This window comes from Pygoscelis adeliae, unplaced genomic scaffold (genome assembly GCF_000699105.1).
Source record: "Pygoscelis adeliae isolate BGI_AS28 unplaced genomic scaffold, ASM69910v1 Scaffold113, whole genome shotgun sequence".
Classification (NCBI taxonomy): domain Eukaryota; kingdom Metazoa; phylum Chordata; class Aves; order Sphenisciformes; family Spheniscidae; genus Pygoscelis; species Pygoscelis adeliae.
The window spans coordinates 6,635,513-6,650,901 of record NW_008825108.1 but is presented as its reverse complement, the minus strand read 5'-3'; the positions used below and the strand labels follow the sequence as shown (position 1 = coordinate 6,650,901).

Genomic DNA, 15,389 nt, shown 5'->3' with positions numbered 1-15,389 from the left:
TGGAGTGCAAGCTGTAGGCTCATTATTAGCTTTTTTTACTGTATGACAGGTATACTTTAGGAAGTGGTAAATATTACATAAGGTTTGTCAACAGAACTCAAGAGCTTCAGCTTGGTTCAATTTTAGTGCCTAATTTATAAGAGTGACTTGACGTATTGGTTTAGAGCACTTGACTGAAAGATACGGTCAACAAGTTTTTCCCTTTTGGTTTGTTTCCATCATACCAACTCTGCAAATTATTTTTAATAGAATTTGAGTACATCAGGCAAAACATCATCCAGCACAGATGGGCCCAAGTTTCCTGGAGATAAAAGTTCAACTACGCAAAACAACAACCAGCAGAAAAAAGGGATCCAGGTGTTACCTGATGGTATGTGTCATTCCACTTTTTCTTCTTTAAAAGTTTTGACAGTCATTTAGATCACCTTGTTGATTCCTCCACTTCTTGAAAGGAGAAAATTAATTTGTTCTTCTTGCCCAGGTCGGGTTACCAACATTCCTCAAGGGATGGTGACGGACCAGTTTGGAATGATTGGCTTGTTAACATTCATCAGGGCAGCAGAGACAGATCCAGGAATGGTACATCTTGCATTAGGAAGTGATTTAACAACACTAGGTCTCAATCTCAACTCTCCTGAGTAAGTTTCTGGTTTTTAGTACTATCTTCAGTTTTGCTTTTATTATGCTGTCATTCATAATAGGCTCACTTAGCTCACACGACTATCAAACCCACAAGATATTTTAGCAAATAAAATTTGAAAATGTAATGACAGTAAAATAAAATTTTCATAAACAAGAGAACTGTGCTTCAAGGCATACTGAGATCTTGTTATGCAAGCTTTCAATAAACCTAGTGGCTTTGCTTATTCTCCTGACTTCTTTAGGACTTTCTTCAAGGAATTGACAGTGTATTGTTAATAAATTTCATGTATACATTATTTTTCAAATAAGAATATTCCTTGAGGATATCTACACTTCACTCTCAGCAGTTTGGGGGGTAAATTCGATTTATATTGATGTAATAACGAACAGAGCATCTGCAGTGCTACCCTGCACCAAGGATTATTTTAAATGAAAATGTGATTTTATAGTTAACTTGCAGTTGTTCAGTTCACCTAAGTTTAGTCATCTAGGCTTCCTGTAGAGGCAGTGGGGAGAAAAGCAGTTAGCGACTGCACTAATGGTGAAATAAGTGCTTAAGATAGATGAGATGGGATGAATCACCAGCCCAGGGTGGCTGTCTTTCTCCACTAGTTATAGAAGGAACCTAGATCAGTTTGGACAAAAATGCTTATCTTCTAGGTGACTGTAATTGTGAGAGCAATTTAATTTCTGGTACTCTGACTTTCAGCTGAGAATCTCCCATCATTTTGTTTCAGCAGCGATTTACATAGTGTTAGCCTTATAGACAGAGTAGTATATGCATTTTAAGGTTTGCACATAATATATTAACAAAACAAAGACCAAACAGCATACACACACAGTTTCCACGTTTCACAAATCTATATGAGGCTGCACTCTGAATGCATGAGTTCAGGGAAGACTGATGAATGTGGATATCAAGGTGAGAGGAAAAGCATAGGAAAAATGGCTCCTGATTTTTTCCTGTCTTGAAATAATTGACATGAATTTACGTATGTATTTCTAGAGATGTAACTTTTTAGAAATTGCTACTTCTAGAAATTCTTTCTGTAGAGCTTGCATCAAAACTTAGTCAAATTGTTATGCCATTGCACTTTTAAAAATATTTCAAAACAATCATCCAAAGTCAGCCTTCTAAATACAATTGTCTGTAGTTATTTGCAGAATGTGTTAACGTAATATCTTCTTCACTTGTAGTGTTAGTCTCGCAGGTCACTCCTCCATTGAATCCAGTAGTTTCCCAATCCCATCCCCTTCTCCCACGACATAAAGAGAATGCACAAAGAACAGTTATACTGACTATGGGTTGCTGTCTTTCCTTGGTAGTCCCAGAGCTTACAGCACTGACTGGGAGATGGGTCTCCTGGATCTACATGATACTGAAGTAATTTGCTGTTCTCAGTACAGATTGCTCAAACATAATTTGATGATGATCAGCTGAAAGTAGAATGCCTTTGCTCATTAAACTAATTTTGAGTACATCGGTACCTGAATTCTTGAGCTGTTCCTAGATACAGGTGGAATCTAGTTATGTCATTTGGTTATATAGCTACTTTCTCTAGATGTTGGCATGCAGAATAGTAGTGATACTGATAGTGATATCACTTTTGGTGATACTATTGGATATTTTATTCAATGTTATTCATTACTTTTAATGACTAACATAAAGCTTAAGCTTAACATACCTATTGGAAAGTCTACATAAAACTAGTACCTCATTGCAGAGGAATACTAAACATGCTTTGATGTGATGACTTGTAGCTGTGTTATGCAGCTCCTGAATAGAGCATCGAAATTATTAGTGTGTCTTTGTACATAAGCAGTATATATACCTGGCATGCTGCTGCTTTTCTTTAGCAGATATGCTGTAAATAGCTGCATTTTTAGAAGTTTTTAACATTTAATTTCTGTGTATAGGGTATTAACGGTCTTGGAGGGGCTAGCACTAATATTTTATCCAGACAGTTCTGTATCAGAAAGCTGGTTTTATTTTATACTACAGAAAAGATTTGCAAACAGCCTGTGCAGTCCTCAGTGTCTGGCCTGCCATCTTGCCTTACGTTAAACATCCTTTGCTTCCTTTATGAACTGTCGTTTGAAAAACAAAAAGCACTTCATGTGTGGAAAGCCAAAATTTTCTGCCTTGTGAGGTACTTCTGATGGTAAAGATACCTGTCTGACTTAAACACTTAGCACAATAAATGTGCTGTTAGAAACAAAATTTTAGAATTCTGTATATATCTCTAATGGTTTGAATTAACCCTTCTAACTCCTAGTTTTATATAGATTTTTCCGTGCAGGTAGGTTAAGATTTATTTTGGTTGTTGAAAGAATGAGTATGTATTGCCTGTACAGTCCTGTATTTCTTTGTTAAGAAATAGGCTTCTAATTCCTTAGGATAACTTAAAATTCTACATAAACAAAAATTTAAAAATGCAGCATTAGTACATTTAATTCTTTAGAGATTATGTAGCTGTTTCTTCATGTTCAGAAGCTTTCTGAAATATTCATCAAATAGACTGTAGGCTGTCCAATACTTCCTTGAAAAATGTTAAATTAGTGGAGTTTTATTTGTATCATAGAGGGAATGCTGTGCACAAACTCTTCAGTTTTTATTGCGTACAGAGGTGCAGTCCTGAGTCTGTAAAATCCTGGATTCTTTGCCCTAGGAAACCAAACCTCTAGGGCACGCATGAGGTGATGGCGTTGCAGGACAATCCTCTTGGGGCAATGCCTATCCATGCTTTCAGCAGAAGGAATGGTTTAGTTATTTTCAACATCTGCAGATTCTGCCATGGAAATCTTCTTTCAGGCTCTAAAGCATAAGTTTTTGCTAACAGTAAGATTAACTAGCCTAGAGTAAGATTGACACCACTTGATCAGTGTAGTTTTTGGCCCATATAGCTCAGCTGGGAGTTGGTTGTGTTCAGGTAATTTGGTAGGTTTCTGATTTTTTTTTTAATAGTAATTATTAGGCCTTTGACAAGAAGGAAGCAAGATTTGATTGGGTGTATCGTACTCGTTTCATTTACAAAACTTGCCGTAATAGCATGCTATCGTGGATAATTAAAAGCAGGCTGTAGCTACCTGCCAAAAGTACATTTTGCTCAGTCCTTTTTTTCACTTCTTTAACTGTTAATTAGAAAACTCATTCCTCAGTACATCGGTCATTGTAGTAGAGTTTGAAGGTTCATAATTTTCTCTTTATTAAACTAATGGCTTCCTTTTTTTTAATATATGTTAGCAGAATCTATATAAAAGGAAAATATTAAATTGTAATAGACTTGTGTTCATGTTGTGCTGGGATTCAATTTATTTGTTGTCAATGAAATTTAGAAGAGTAAAATCTTTACCGGTTAGTTTTAAAAAAAATAACATCTGCCAGTATAAACTTTTCCTCACCTTTTAAATCATAGGCTAATAAATCAGAACCCACCAGGCTTCTGGCAGCTGTTCCTATGCAAATTGAAACCTTGTGTAAAATTGGATCCCTAAAAAGGGTTGGGATCCCTGGCACCTGAGCTAAAGGAATGATACATTAAAAAGGAAATCTCGGCCCTGTAGATTCCCATGGCAGTTTAAACGCAATCTTACTCTGTGTATTAAAAAGAAAATGAAGAAATGTAACTATTTTAGGGAAGTGGGCTGGAAATTTCCTTTTCTCCTTCCTTCTCACGCCAGGTAGCGATTTTGGTTGTGTAGTATGGTTTTTAGGTTTGCGAGCTTGGTTTCCGGGATTGTTTGTTTGTTTGTTTGTTTGTTTTGATTTTTGTTTTTAGTTTTGATAAATTTGTGCTTTGCTTTTGCTTCAGAAATCTTTATCCCAAATTTGCATCACCCTGGGCATCATCACCTTGTCGACCTCAAGACATAGGTAAGAGAGAAATAACTATTTAATTCAATATTAATATTTGCAAATTATATTCATTTACATGTCTTAATAGTTGCATCAATTCCGATTCTTTTTTAGACTTCCATGTTCCATCTGAATACTTAACTAACATTCACATTAGGGACAAGGTGAGTACGTGTGTGTGTGTGCTTGTTTTTTGTTAATTTATTACCAGTAATATTCTAAATTTTCTTTCAGATAGGTAATGTTCAAAATCAGTGCATTTTATGGATGTCCTCAGTCTTTTTAGGAACAGTGATGCATTAACTGGCTAATTGGACACATCATGCACGCATTCCACCTTAGAAAAAGAAAGGGAAGACAAAGCTGAGAATGTGCATGGTTAGCTAAAGAATCCATTATGTTTTTAAGAGTATGCCCTTCATGCAAAGCAGAAGTTCGTTATAATCCATAAACTGTAATATTCAAATGCCATATTAAATTGAGATATTTCTTCTTGAGATAAGCTCAGAATTGTGGTTCAAGATATTCTCACATTTATCTGTTGCTTTCCATATCTACATGAATAGGGATTTTTTTCTTAGATGTATTTTCTTTCAACTATTGTTGTTCTGTAAGAAGGATCACTGAGAAATATTGTAAGAAGTTGTAGTAATGTTACATAATAGTGTGAAGTGAGCAAATACATGTAAATGTTTGGGTTTTACTTTTTTTTATTTAAAAAAATATTTATTTTTTAAAAAAAGTAGATGAGGATACACACAGGTGCAGGGAGAAAATTCTGTCTTGCTGATTCATTACTTCTGTTTATTTTTCTGTTTTATCTTTTAAGTTGGAAAGGTTAACTACAAGTGAAGAAAAATTGTTGTTTTAATAATTATTACTCTTGTTATATTAGAGTATCCTTTGCAACACACGTAGGATGGAAGCACGTTCTGGATGTATCCTTGTGTTATTTAAGTGGGATAGTATGTCTTAAAACATTTATCTATTGTGATTTTTCATCCTCATTTTCTTCAATCTTTTGCAGCTGGCTGCAATAAAACTTGGCCGATATGGAGAAGATCTCCTGTTTTATCTCTATTACATGAATGGAGGAGATGTATTACAGCTATTAGCAGCAGTAGAGCTGTACGTTCAAACTATTTTGTCAGTCTTATATGATTTAATCTATTGCAGTAATGAAGTAGTAGATGTAAAAAAAAAAAAACAACACCCAACAAGTTAAGACACTGAAAACAGAAGCTTAGTCAATCTAAAGCTGGAAACCTTTTTTTAAATACCTCCTCCAACCTTGGTTCCATTTTGTACTTTTTTTTTTTATTCATATAGCAGAAATCAAAAGTTTGTCTCATGAATTTTGCGTTATTGTGAAACACTGTGAAAAAGTGGCAAGTGCCAGTCATCATTAAACTTCTAACTTATCTTCAGCAAAATGAAAAACAGTAAATAATCATAAAAAGAATTTGTTGTTTGAACCTACCAGACTTCTTAAAGTTTCATATGTGATTAGTTTGAGGTGTAATAATTGTATGGAAGAGGTATGAGGTCACAGGTATAATGATGTCTTAGAAATTTTGTTTTGGTTTTGAATGCATTGCATAGTTTTGATCGAAACCCTTAAAATTGTATTTTACAAAGTCAAATTCAGATAAATAACACTAAAAATTATTTTTCCTTCCTATTCAAAATGAAAGATTTAACCGGGATTGGAGATACCACAAAGAAGAACGAGTATGGATCACCAGGGCACCCGGCATGGAGCCAACAATGAAAACCAATACGTACGAGAGGGGAACATATTACTTCTTTGACTGTCTTAACTGGAGGAAAGTAGCTAAGGTATCTCTTTTCCCTTGTGCAGATTTTTTAAGTCTGTCAACCATGTATTTTTAAAAGGACAAAAGTAAAACCCAACCTCCTCCCCAAAAATCTCAAACTTTTTAACCTCCTATTGTTTAAGTTCATTGTCTCAATTTCTGATGTGTGAGGGAATAGAGATTGCCTAAAACACTGGCTTGTTTGTGGAAAAGGAGGAGACGTCTCTCTATGTGCTGTGTTCTTTGGGAGGTACAAGGATGTAGAACTCATGAGTTTTGTTGAGATTGAAACCTTTTTTCAAGTACAGAATTACAGAATAGGAAGCATTATTTGGCACTTGAGAAACTGTGCTTGCAGATATTTTGTTGTTTTGCTTTAGAAAATTCAATAGGGAGCTACCACCTCTCATTTTGGAATTAAAACTAGCTATGTGGCGTGTTATTTGGGGGGTTGGCTTTTTTGTTTTGGTTTGGGTTTTTGTTCTGTGGTTTTTTGGTGGTGTCCTCCCCCGTCGATATTTTCTATCCTTGAGCATACTGCAGGACTTTTGTGCTCTGTTGTTTCAATGTCAGAGTACTTTGAAATAAATCACTTCTTTTAGGGTGGAGGCATATTTTCATGGTGCTTGTTTTCTGTATTCTAGGCCAAGAGGCATTAAAAAAAAATCTGAAAGCTATGGTCTTCTCCCTTCCCACTTCTGATAATCTATTTGTTCCTTTCTGTCCATGAATACTGTCAGTAATGTTCACCCTTTACTTGTTAGCTGAAGAAATTCATAGAATTGTGCTTCATTTTTTCCACCTTCCCCCAAAGATAATTAATTTTCAGCATCTTCCAACTTCAAAGACCATCCCACTTCCAGTTCTAGCTTTTAAGACCATCTTGTACAATGCCTTTTCCTTGCTGGATCCTGATTCCTGTGATTTCTCTTCTCCACTAAAGCAAAGATTTTTCTAATGCAGATATGTGCCAAAACACTATTTGAGAAATCAGGAGTGCTAACATTCACTAACCTGGCAAGAGGTATGCTCTTTTGAAAATAGCCTGCCCTACTAGGTGATGCATTCAGCTCCAGCTGGAGCTGAAAAAAAGATAAATTCACAATATGCATGCAACCGTTACACCTACCTAGAGTCTGAGTTAAATAGTTCGTCAAGAATCTCATTCCCCACTTAAGTTTGGTTATATGAGATTTTATGGATGTGGCATGATTTTGCTTCGAGTTTTAACTGTCATGTTGGATTCATCGATGAAACAGCAAACATAAAACTTCCATGTCAGACCTTCTGTAGATACAGTATCACACTGTTGCTTTTCTCTAAAAAACACTTAACAGATCAGACCAGATTGAAGTCTTCAACTCAACAGATGTGATTCCAGTGTGTTGGAACTATGTTTTGTGGTTCCACGAGCTTAGGTATTTCATTTAATCAGAAATCTTTTCACCTGAAGCCTAACTTACGAATTGTTTGCTGAAAAGGCATTTCATTTCTGTGAGCAAGTTGCATCTATACACTTGGAGATTATGAAATACTGCATTAAATAGTTACATGTCTGTTGATGTGTTTTTACATCAGCTTTAAATTAAAGGGAGTGGAGTTCAGTGCCCTCCCCTCTATTAAGTGCATTACATTTCTTCCTAGCCAGTATACTGAAGTTTGCCATCATCTAGACATTAACTAGATATGATGCTCTTTTTTTTTTCTTTCCCCCTCCCCCCAGTAGATTTCCTTAGTCTGTGCAAGCTCCCCTCAGAAATTAGTGTTTTAGTTGCCCCTAATGATATGGGAGGCTCTTCAGTCCATTTGCATGCATGACTCGTTGCCTCTGCTGCCTTTCCTGTGACCATAAGAAAACCAAGACTTTGTAACTGAAGGTTTTAATGGCAAGCCCTACTTTTATGGTTTTTCATATGTGCAAGGTAATGCCAGAACTTTTAAGCAAAAGCATCACTCCCCTCAAAAGAAAACCCTAACAAAAGGAAAGTTTTAATTTCTACTCGAACTATTTATTTGCTGCTTGGTATACTTCCTTAGGTTTCCCAAGACGCTGTTTAAAGCTAACTTATTATTACGTAAGATCATCAGAGGGGAAGTAGTTACCTTTTGAAAGGATAGATTTCTTCTTTGGAGTCAACTGAACATGTTCCATTTATTTATGAGCAATAAGAGCCTCACATAGGTTCATATATTGATGGATCCGATTGAGTTTTTACCCTATGTGGAAACACAACTTTTTTTTTTTTACTAGGAGGTAGTCGTGCCCATTGTATAAGATTTAGTAACCTCTTTAGTGTCTTTTCTTTTTCTACCTGTAGTAAAAGTGTGAAGCTGCTACTTGATGCTTAAGCTTTACTTTTGAAGACAGTATTTTCTCTGTTTGGAGTCCTGAGTGCTGTCCCGAAATTCAGCATCCAGTGCTTGAGTTGTTAATTAGCACACTGCATCCTTCCTCTTTAAAAGTAGAGCTGGCTTTATCTGGTAGGCATTGCTGGAGATACTGCGGTGAAAGAGAGAGACGAATCACTACTGTTCTCCAAATGATTTTGCCAAAGATCTACACAGATTCTCTTCTCTTTACTTTGCATGCTGAAAATAATTCCCCCAACTTTAAGAAGCAATTGGTAGCTAGTAAGGAGAGGGATAGTATTTTCTAAAGATTTGCACCTCCAGCGGTAAGCTAACAAGGAACGTGATTTCCCCACCACACAGACAGTGTCCATAGGAAGAGACAAAATCTTTTCTTTTAGGCTTGTGTATTTCTTAATGTAAAAATTGGAACTGGAATATTATTTTGAAATTTTCATTTAATTTTAGTTTGGTGCAAAATACAGCAGGCAAGTTGAGTATTGATCACAGGAAGCTAGAGAAGGATTTGGGGAAAAATAGCTATTTTGTTACATGGAAAAGGAATCACTTGCTAGAAATAATTCTGTGATGTTTCCATCTATGATAAATAAGAACTTATGTATGTCAGGTGTGATCTTGGCATTGTATGGTAATGTTGTTACCTCTGATATTTAATTTCTGGAGTTGACATTTCCTTGGAGGAAGACTAACATAGACTTACCATAACAAGAATGGCAGTATTTGATAACTCCACGTTGCTTTGAATGCAAAGAAAAGTATGGCCGAGTAATTTTTTTCTAACAAACGCAGAAGTATTAATTAGTGTTTCAGGAAATTAAAAATATAAGTAGCTGGAAGGAAAAGAGAATTCTGATAAATTGCAGGCTCTTACTATAACTGCTACATTATTAGTGAATGCTGGGAATATCAGTTCCTTAGAAGGCCACAATAGTAATTGCTGCTTAAGGGTTTCATTAGTCCTTTTTTGAAGCAGTCGGGCAAGAATTATTTCTGGTAAATTACTGTCTCTCATATATGCAAATTCAATTGTTTTTCAAGGTGTTTTATAAATTTGTCTGTTGTTCTAGTGTATATGCTCAAATATAGGGCAGCGCATATTTTAACGTGTTGTGCTTTGCAGATGTGGTGCATTATGCATTATGAGCTTATGTATTTATTGTACCTGTTTTAAATTATACTGCATTACGATAGATGCAGTGAAATATAACTGTTTACTTTGGATAATATTACTCAATCTTAAGACTAAGTTTGTAAAAACATAAACCAGACGTGGTTTAACAGATTTTTTGATAGTGTCCTAGAATGGTTTTAACAAAGCCCAGTAAAGTAGACTGAATGACTTCTTTCAAGAAAACATCAAATAGATATATTTATCTGTTTTATTAAGCCATAGGCTCTATTTTGGTATACCTAATGGATAATAGACCGAAGATGGAAATGCAGCAAAACAGCTGAGTAATGAGACAATTTCTAAACTGTTAGGAAATAAAATCAAATTACTTCTATGTTGATACATGGTAGTAAATAGTGAAAAAATATGAATGAAAACAAACTTCAGATTCACCTTAAATGCAAAACAAAATGCAGGAAAATGCTGATTACAGATATGTCTGTATATATGGTTTTTCATCCTAGGGCATGTGGAAAGTACAGTATGGTTAAAGACACTGATTTTTTTTCACTGAGGATTTGGCTAGAGTTTGCTGTTGTTGAGGAGACATGAGAGAGAGACAAATGAGAGAGGAAGGGAGGTGGATATGAGACCAAAAATGCCTTCTACAATTGCACATCTACTGAAATCCTGATTTTAAATTGTCTGAAGGAAACTGTCTGGAATTTCTCCTTTGAAAAGTAAGGAGAATTAATCCTGTTTAAGGAACAAGATAATAAAACCCTTTTAACTTGGTTTTGTAGTTACAAAACATGGAATTCTTTATGGGAGAGAAGGTTAATTTCCAAGTGTTTATTTGCTAGTAAGGGTTGCTGCTTATATTAAATTACTCCCCATCCTTTTAAGATCAATATTAATTGAAATACTTTTATAATTGCTAGAAAGTTAAATTTGTTCTTCTAATAGAGATGTGCCATAGCATTTTAATTCAGCCCCTAATTTAAATTTGGATCTCTGCATCCATCTTTAAGCCAGTAAAAATGCTGCTTTTTCGTTCCCATTTGGAATTTTTGAGCTAGCCGTGGGATTTCTGTCATCTCCTTTGGTGGGCTTACACAGTCCGGAATATTTTGTCCTCAGGACACTTCCTATTCAGCTAACTTTTTTGTTTTGTCTATTAATGCTATGGATCACCTTAAGCAATTCTATTCTATCTTTAGGATTTTTACCTATTATTCTTTGTACACGTGCGGCCTGATGTAACTTTACCATCAAAACAAGTTTTCAGGATGACACGAGAAGTGATTGATTTCTTTGCGTAGAACAACTTAGTGTCATACATGTGCTATAAGTTTCCACACACATTTAGTATTCATTATTCTTGGTTAATAAAAGGTATTTAATTTTTAATAATTACTTCCATGTGGAAAATAAAACAGTTTAACAGATGTTTGTCAATGGATAAATGGCATTTTTACACTTTATTTGTATCTGTTTATATTAAAACATATCAGTGCTACTGTGCACGTCCTAAACCACAGTGGCCCCTGGAATCAAAAGCAAAAACATAAAGTATGCCTGTAATACAAGTATTTTTCTATATGTAATAAATAATTGTCTTTTAGTTTTCAAAAATATTTGGTCAATGAGTTCTTTTTTTGGTATTGTCAGATATAACTTTAGGTGTTCTTACACACTACTGAACATTGGACTTGAGCATTGCTGACACTGGGATGCAAATCAAAAAGGCTGTTCTAAGCCTGTTTATTTTAAAAATCGATGACAGTTTGAAGTATGAACTCAGGTACTTCTAAAGAAACTTTGTTAGGGAATCATATTCCTTCTTCTAAATGAGGGGCTTCCAATTTGTGGCACACAGAGCACTGCTCAAGCTACTGAGCATTTCTTTCAGACACACACTTTGCTCGCAGCTACTACTGCCAATAGGAGGGACGCAACCGCCTCAAGTTTGGAAAGCCCTTTTTAGGCTACTGATACTGTCTTACCGGTTTAGGTAGCCATTTCCCATGGGTAATTTTGAAGGCATTTCAGAGCGTGTGGAGGTTCAGGTAGCTGACTGAAGCTTTTATTATTAACCCTTCTCTTTGTTTACAATTTTGTTAAAGAAGCAATTCCCCGACAGCTGACCGTAGATTGATAGTGATCTGCAGGCCCTTCCGCGATTATGTGCAAAATGGCAACTTCGAAAGCCATGAATGGGAGAAAAGTTTGAGTGGTATTTTTTCTGTTATAAAAAGACTTCAGAATTACTGAAGATCCGCCCAACCTAAACCAGCCTTTGACACCAAAGTACCCGCATAGATCTGTACGCCTTCATCTTGCTTCTGTCAAAAGGAGGGAGCAGGCATCTCTTCAGTATCAGCACATGCATATGTATCTGCACAACAAGAGAACATGCACCAACTGGCATGCAGTGTTAGTTAGGAATGCCAAAAGCAATTGACTTGTATATACAACCTAAAAAAGCCCAAACAAACCCACCACCAAAATAAAAAAAACCCAACCAACCGAAAAAAAAACCCTTGGTTGGAGTAGCGAGCGGGGAACCAGAAATGAAGCAGATGTGCAGCACTTCAGTGCAGATGGCTGTGACCTCACATAGGTTTTGCTAGGATTTTCCAGGTTTAGGGACAGTGTTCTCTGGGGAATACAGGCTTACTGAATGCTTAGCATTTTCCCCTACTTTGTTTCCTTACCATGCTAAATGTTCTTTCTATGCTAGATGGACCTTGTTTCGCCTTAAAGAAGAGAAGTCGGATTTCCTAGATTTTATTTCTGGTCTTGCATTGACTTGGTCTTTAATTTAGTTTGTCTACCTGTAAAAACTGAAATATTACGCTATTTAATCACTTTAGGGAGTGTTCTAAAATGATCTATTCACTACTCCTGTGTTTCTATCCATATATAAAAACAGCAGAGTAAGTTTGCTCTGCAGATACAGGTGATGTTCTGCTGAGGTTCTCCACTGAGTTAGGCCAAATAAGTTACTGCGCGTGTCCAAAGTAGCTGTTGTTGAATTACCAAGTAGCAGCATTAAAGAACAATTCTGAAACTTCTGCTTACTCTGCTTCTTGTACAAAGACAAAATGGGGATGAGACACAGTTAAACTGCTGAAAGGATCTGAAAAATATGAGGCTTAAGTAAGTCCTTGTACATTTTTGCATGAATGAAGTAACAAGCACCAAATGTCCCAGTGCACTAATTAGGATTGTGTGCACAAATTAAGGTCACGGGGAAGGAAACTGTGCTTTTCACTGTAATAATCAGATGCATTTAGACATCGGGGTGGTTACAATTGTAGTAGTAGTAGTTGCTATAGTCAGAATACGAATTCCTACTGGATCTGTGAAGTGTTTTACAATTATGCAAACAAGACATCCTCAAACAAAAGTCAGGTGATTTTGCCAGTGAGACGTAAAGCTGCTTATTTATGAACCAAGTAACCTGTGTGGCATCCAAGCACAAGGGCAAAGATTCTTATTCTGTGTGGTTGTTTATAAAACACCAGCAGAATATCTCATGAAAGACGTTGGGAAAGGATGATATAGGAACAAGGAGCTCAAGATATACAGGAGGGTTGGGTGAAGCTTAAATCTGAGTATGAAATGCGGTGGAATATTTTGCTGAATTCTGGTTTGAATAGGTTGCAGTAGTTTGTATCTAGCGTTTCAGATAATGTTCCCCAGTTTTGTACTAAGAAGGAGAAACCTAGCTAGTTTAACTTACAGTTGGGTCTGGTAGTATGGCACAAAACACCCCAGAACTTCAGGTCAAAATAAGTCTCTGTACATCTGAACTGTGGAAAGACAGAAGCTTTTATTCATAATTCAGCTCATGCCATGATTGTATATTTGCGTGTTTTGTGTGTGTGCGTGTATATATATAAAATCGCTTGAGATCGTACCTAGGGTTCTGAGAGTAATGTAACATTAAAAAGAATAGGAGAGCCTACGTGTCGCAGGTGTAATGGCTGAGAATATTGACTTTTTCCTAGTTAAAATATAGAATCCCAGAGGGCAAAATCGTGTGTTTCAGCCTTGAGATAAGTCAGGACTTGATCTCTTCCGTATTTGTGCTTTGCAAGTACGGCTGGTAGAACGAACGGTTCTCGACAGGAAATTGATATGTTGTTTTATTTGGTTTTGTCTTTTTTTTTATTTTAATTGTAGGAGTTCCATCTGGAATATGACAAATTAGAAGAAAGGCCTCATCTGCCATCAACCTTCAACTACAACCCTGCTCAGCAAGCCTTCTAAAGACTTCCCTTTTCTTGGGGTATGGCTGTCTCAGCACAATACTCAACATAACTGCAGAACTGATGTGGCTCAGGCACCCTGGTTTTAATTCCTTGAGGATCTGGCAATTGGCTCATGCGAAGGGTCACCATTTGAGGTCCTGCCTTACTAATTATGTGCTGCCCAACAACTAAATTTGTAATTGTTTTCCTTTAGTTTGAGCAGGGTCTGAATTTTTGTTTTTGTTTTATTTTTTGCCAGCAGACAAGCTTGGGTCTGTAAAGACAAGCGAGTACACTGACAAAAGTTTACCATTTAGTTTTCCAAAATGTAAAAACAAAAAAAAAAGAAAAAAGACAAAAAATTAGACAACAAAATTTGCATTGTTCATTGTAGCACTATTGGTAATAAAAAATGTTTGTGCATTTTTATGTGAAGATCCTTCTCGTATTTCATTTGGAAAGATGAGCAAGGTTTGCTTCCTTCATTTTACTTCCCCTTCTGTTTTTGAAAGGCAGTTTTCGCCAAGCTTAATGCAAGAATATCTGACTGTTTAGAAGAAAGATATTGCCACAGTCTCTGGTTAGTTTCCAGAGTTGTGTATTACTGAGCTTCATCTTTCCAGAATGAGCAAAACACTGTCCAGTCTTTGTTACGATTTTGTAATAAATGTGTACATTTTTTTTAAATTTTTGGACATCACATGAATAAAGGTATGTATGTACGAATGTGTATATATTATATATATGACATCTATTTTGGAAAATGTTTGCCCTGCTGTACCTCATTTTTAGGAGGTGTGCATGGATGCAATATATGAAAACGGGACATTCTGGAACTGCTGGTCAGGGGACTACTTTGTCGCCCTGTGCACTAAAGGGCCAGATTTTCAGCAGCCAAGGACATCCATACCCAAGTGAATGTGATGGGACTTAAAGAAGTGAACTGAGACAATTCACTCTGGCTGTTTGAACAGCAGCGTTTCATAGGAAGAGAAAAAAAAAAAAGATCAATCTTGTATTTTCTGACCACATAAAGGCTTCTTCTCTTTGTAATAAAGTAGAAAAGCTCTCCTCACTGCAGTGTTGACTTTGATTTGAGATTGTGAAATTATTTCTTCAACAATGAAAAATGGAAAGAAAAAAAGTTGAAGTATTAAAACCATCGAGCTGTACAGTGGTTAAGACACTTGAAGAGTCTTTTTGCTGCTGACAAGTAAATTGATGAGAGGGTTTTATATTCTTTTCCACAGTAAAGTTTCCACAGCCAAAAAGTTTGGTTAACCTTGGTTTCAGATCCCCTCTCTATAATAGCAAATGGCAAATCCTTTTCAGAA

At 36.0% G+C, this 15,389-nt stretch overlaps 1 protein-coding gene across 1 annotated transcript in view; it reads left to right on the top strand.

The window, feature by feature from the left end:
- CNOT2 (CCR4-NOT transcription complex, subunit 2) overlaps positions 1–15,131 on the top strand; it is a 39,923-nt gene extending 24,792 nt beyond the window's left edge. The window contains exons 8-14 of the mRNA XM_009327550.1: positions 250–370; positions 482–638; positions 4,455–4,516; positions 4,613–4,662; positions 5,526–5,626; positions 6,193–6,337; positions 13,988–15,131. Of these exons, the coding sequence (XP_009325825.1) occupies positions 250–370; positions 482–638; positions 4,455–4,516; positions 4,613–4,662; positions 5,526–5,626; positions 6,193–6,337; positions 13,988–14,074 (723 nt within the window). The 3' untranslated portion in view covers positions 14,075–15,131. The remainder of the gene's footprint in view (positions 1–249; positions 371–481; positions 639–4,454; positions 4,517–4,612; positions 4,663–5,525; positions 5,627–6,192; positions 6,338–13,987) is intronic.
- Positions 15,132–15,389: the final 258 nt, after the last annotated feature.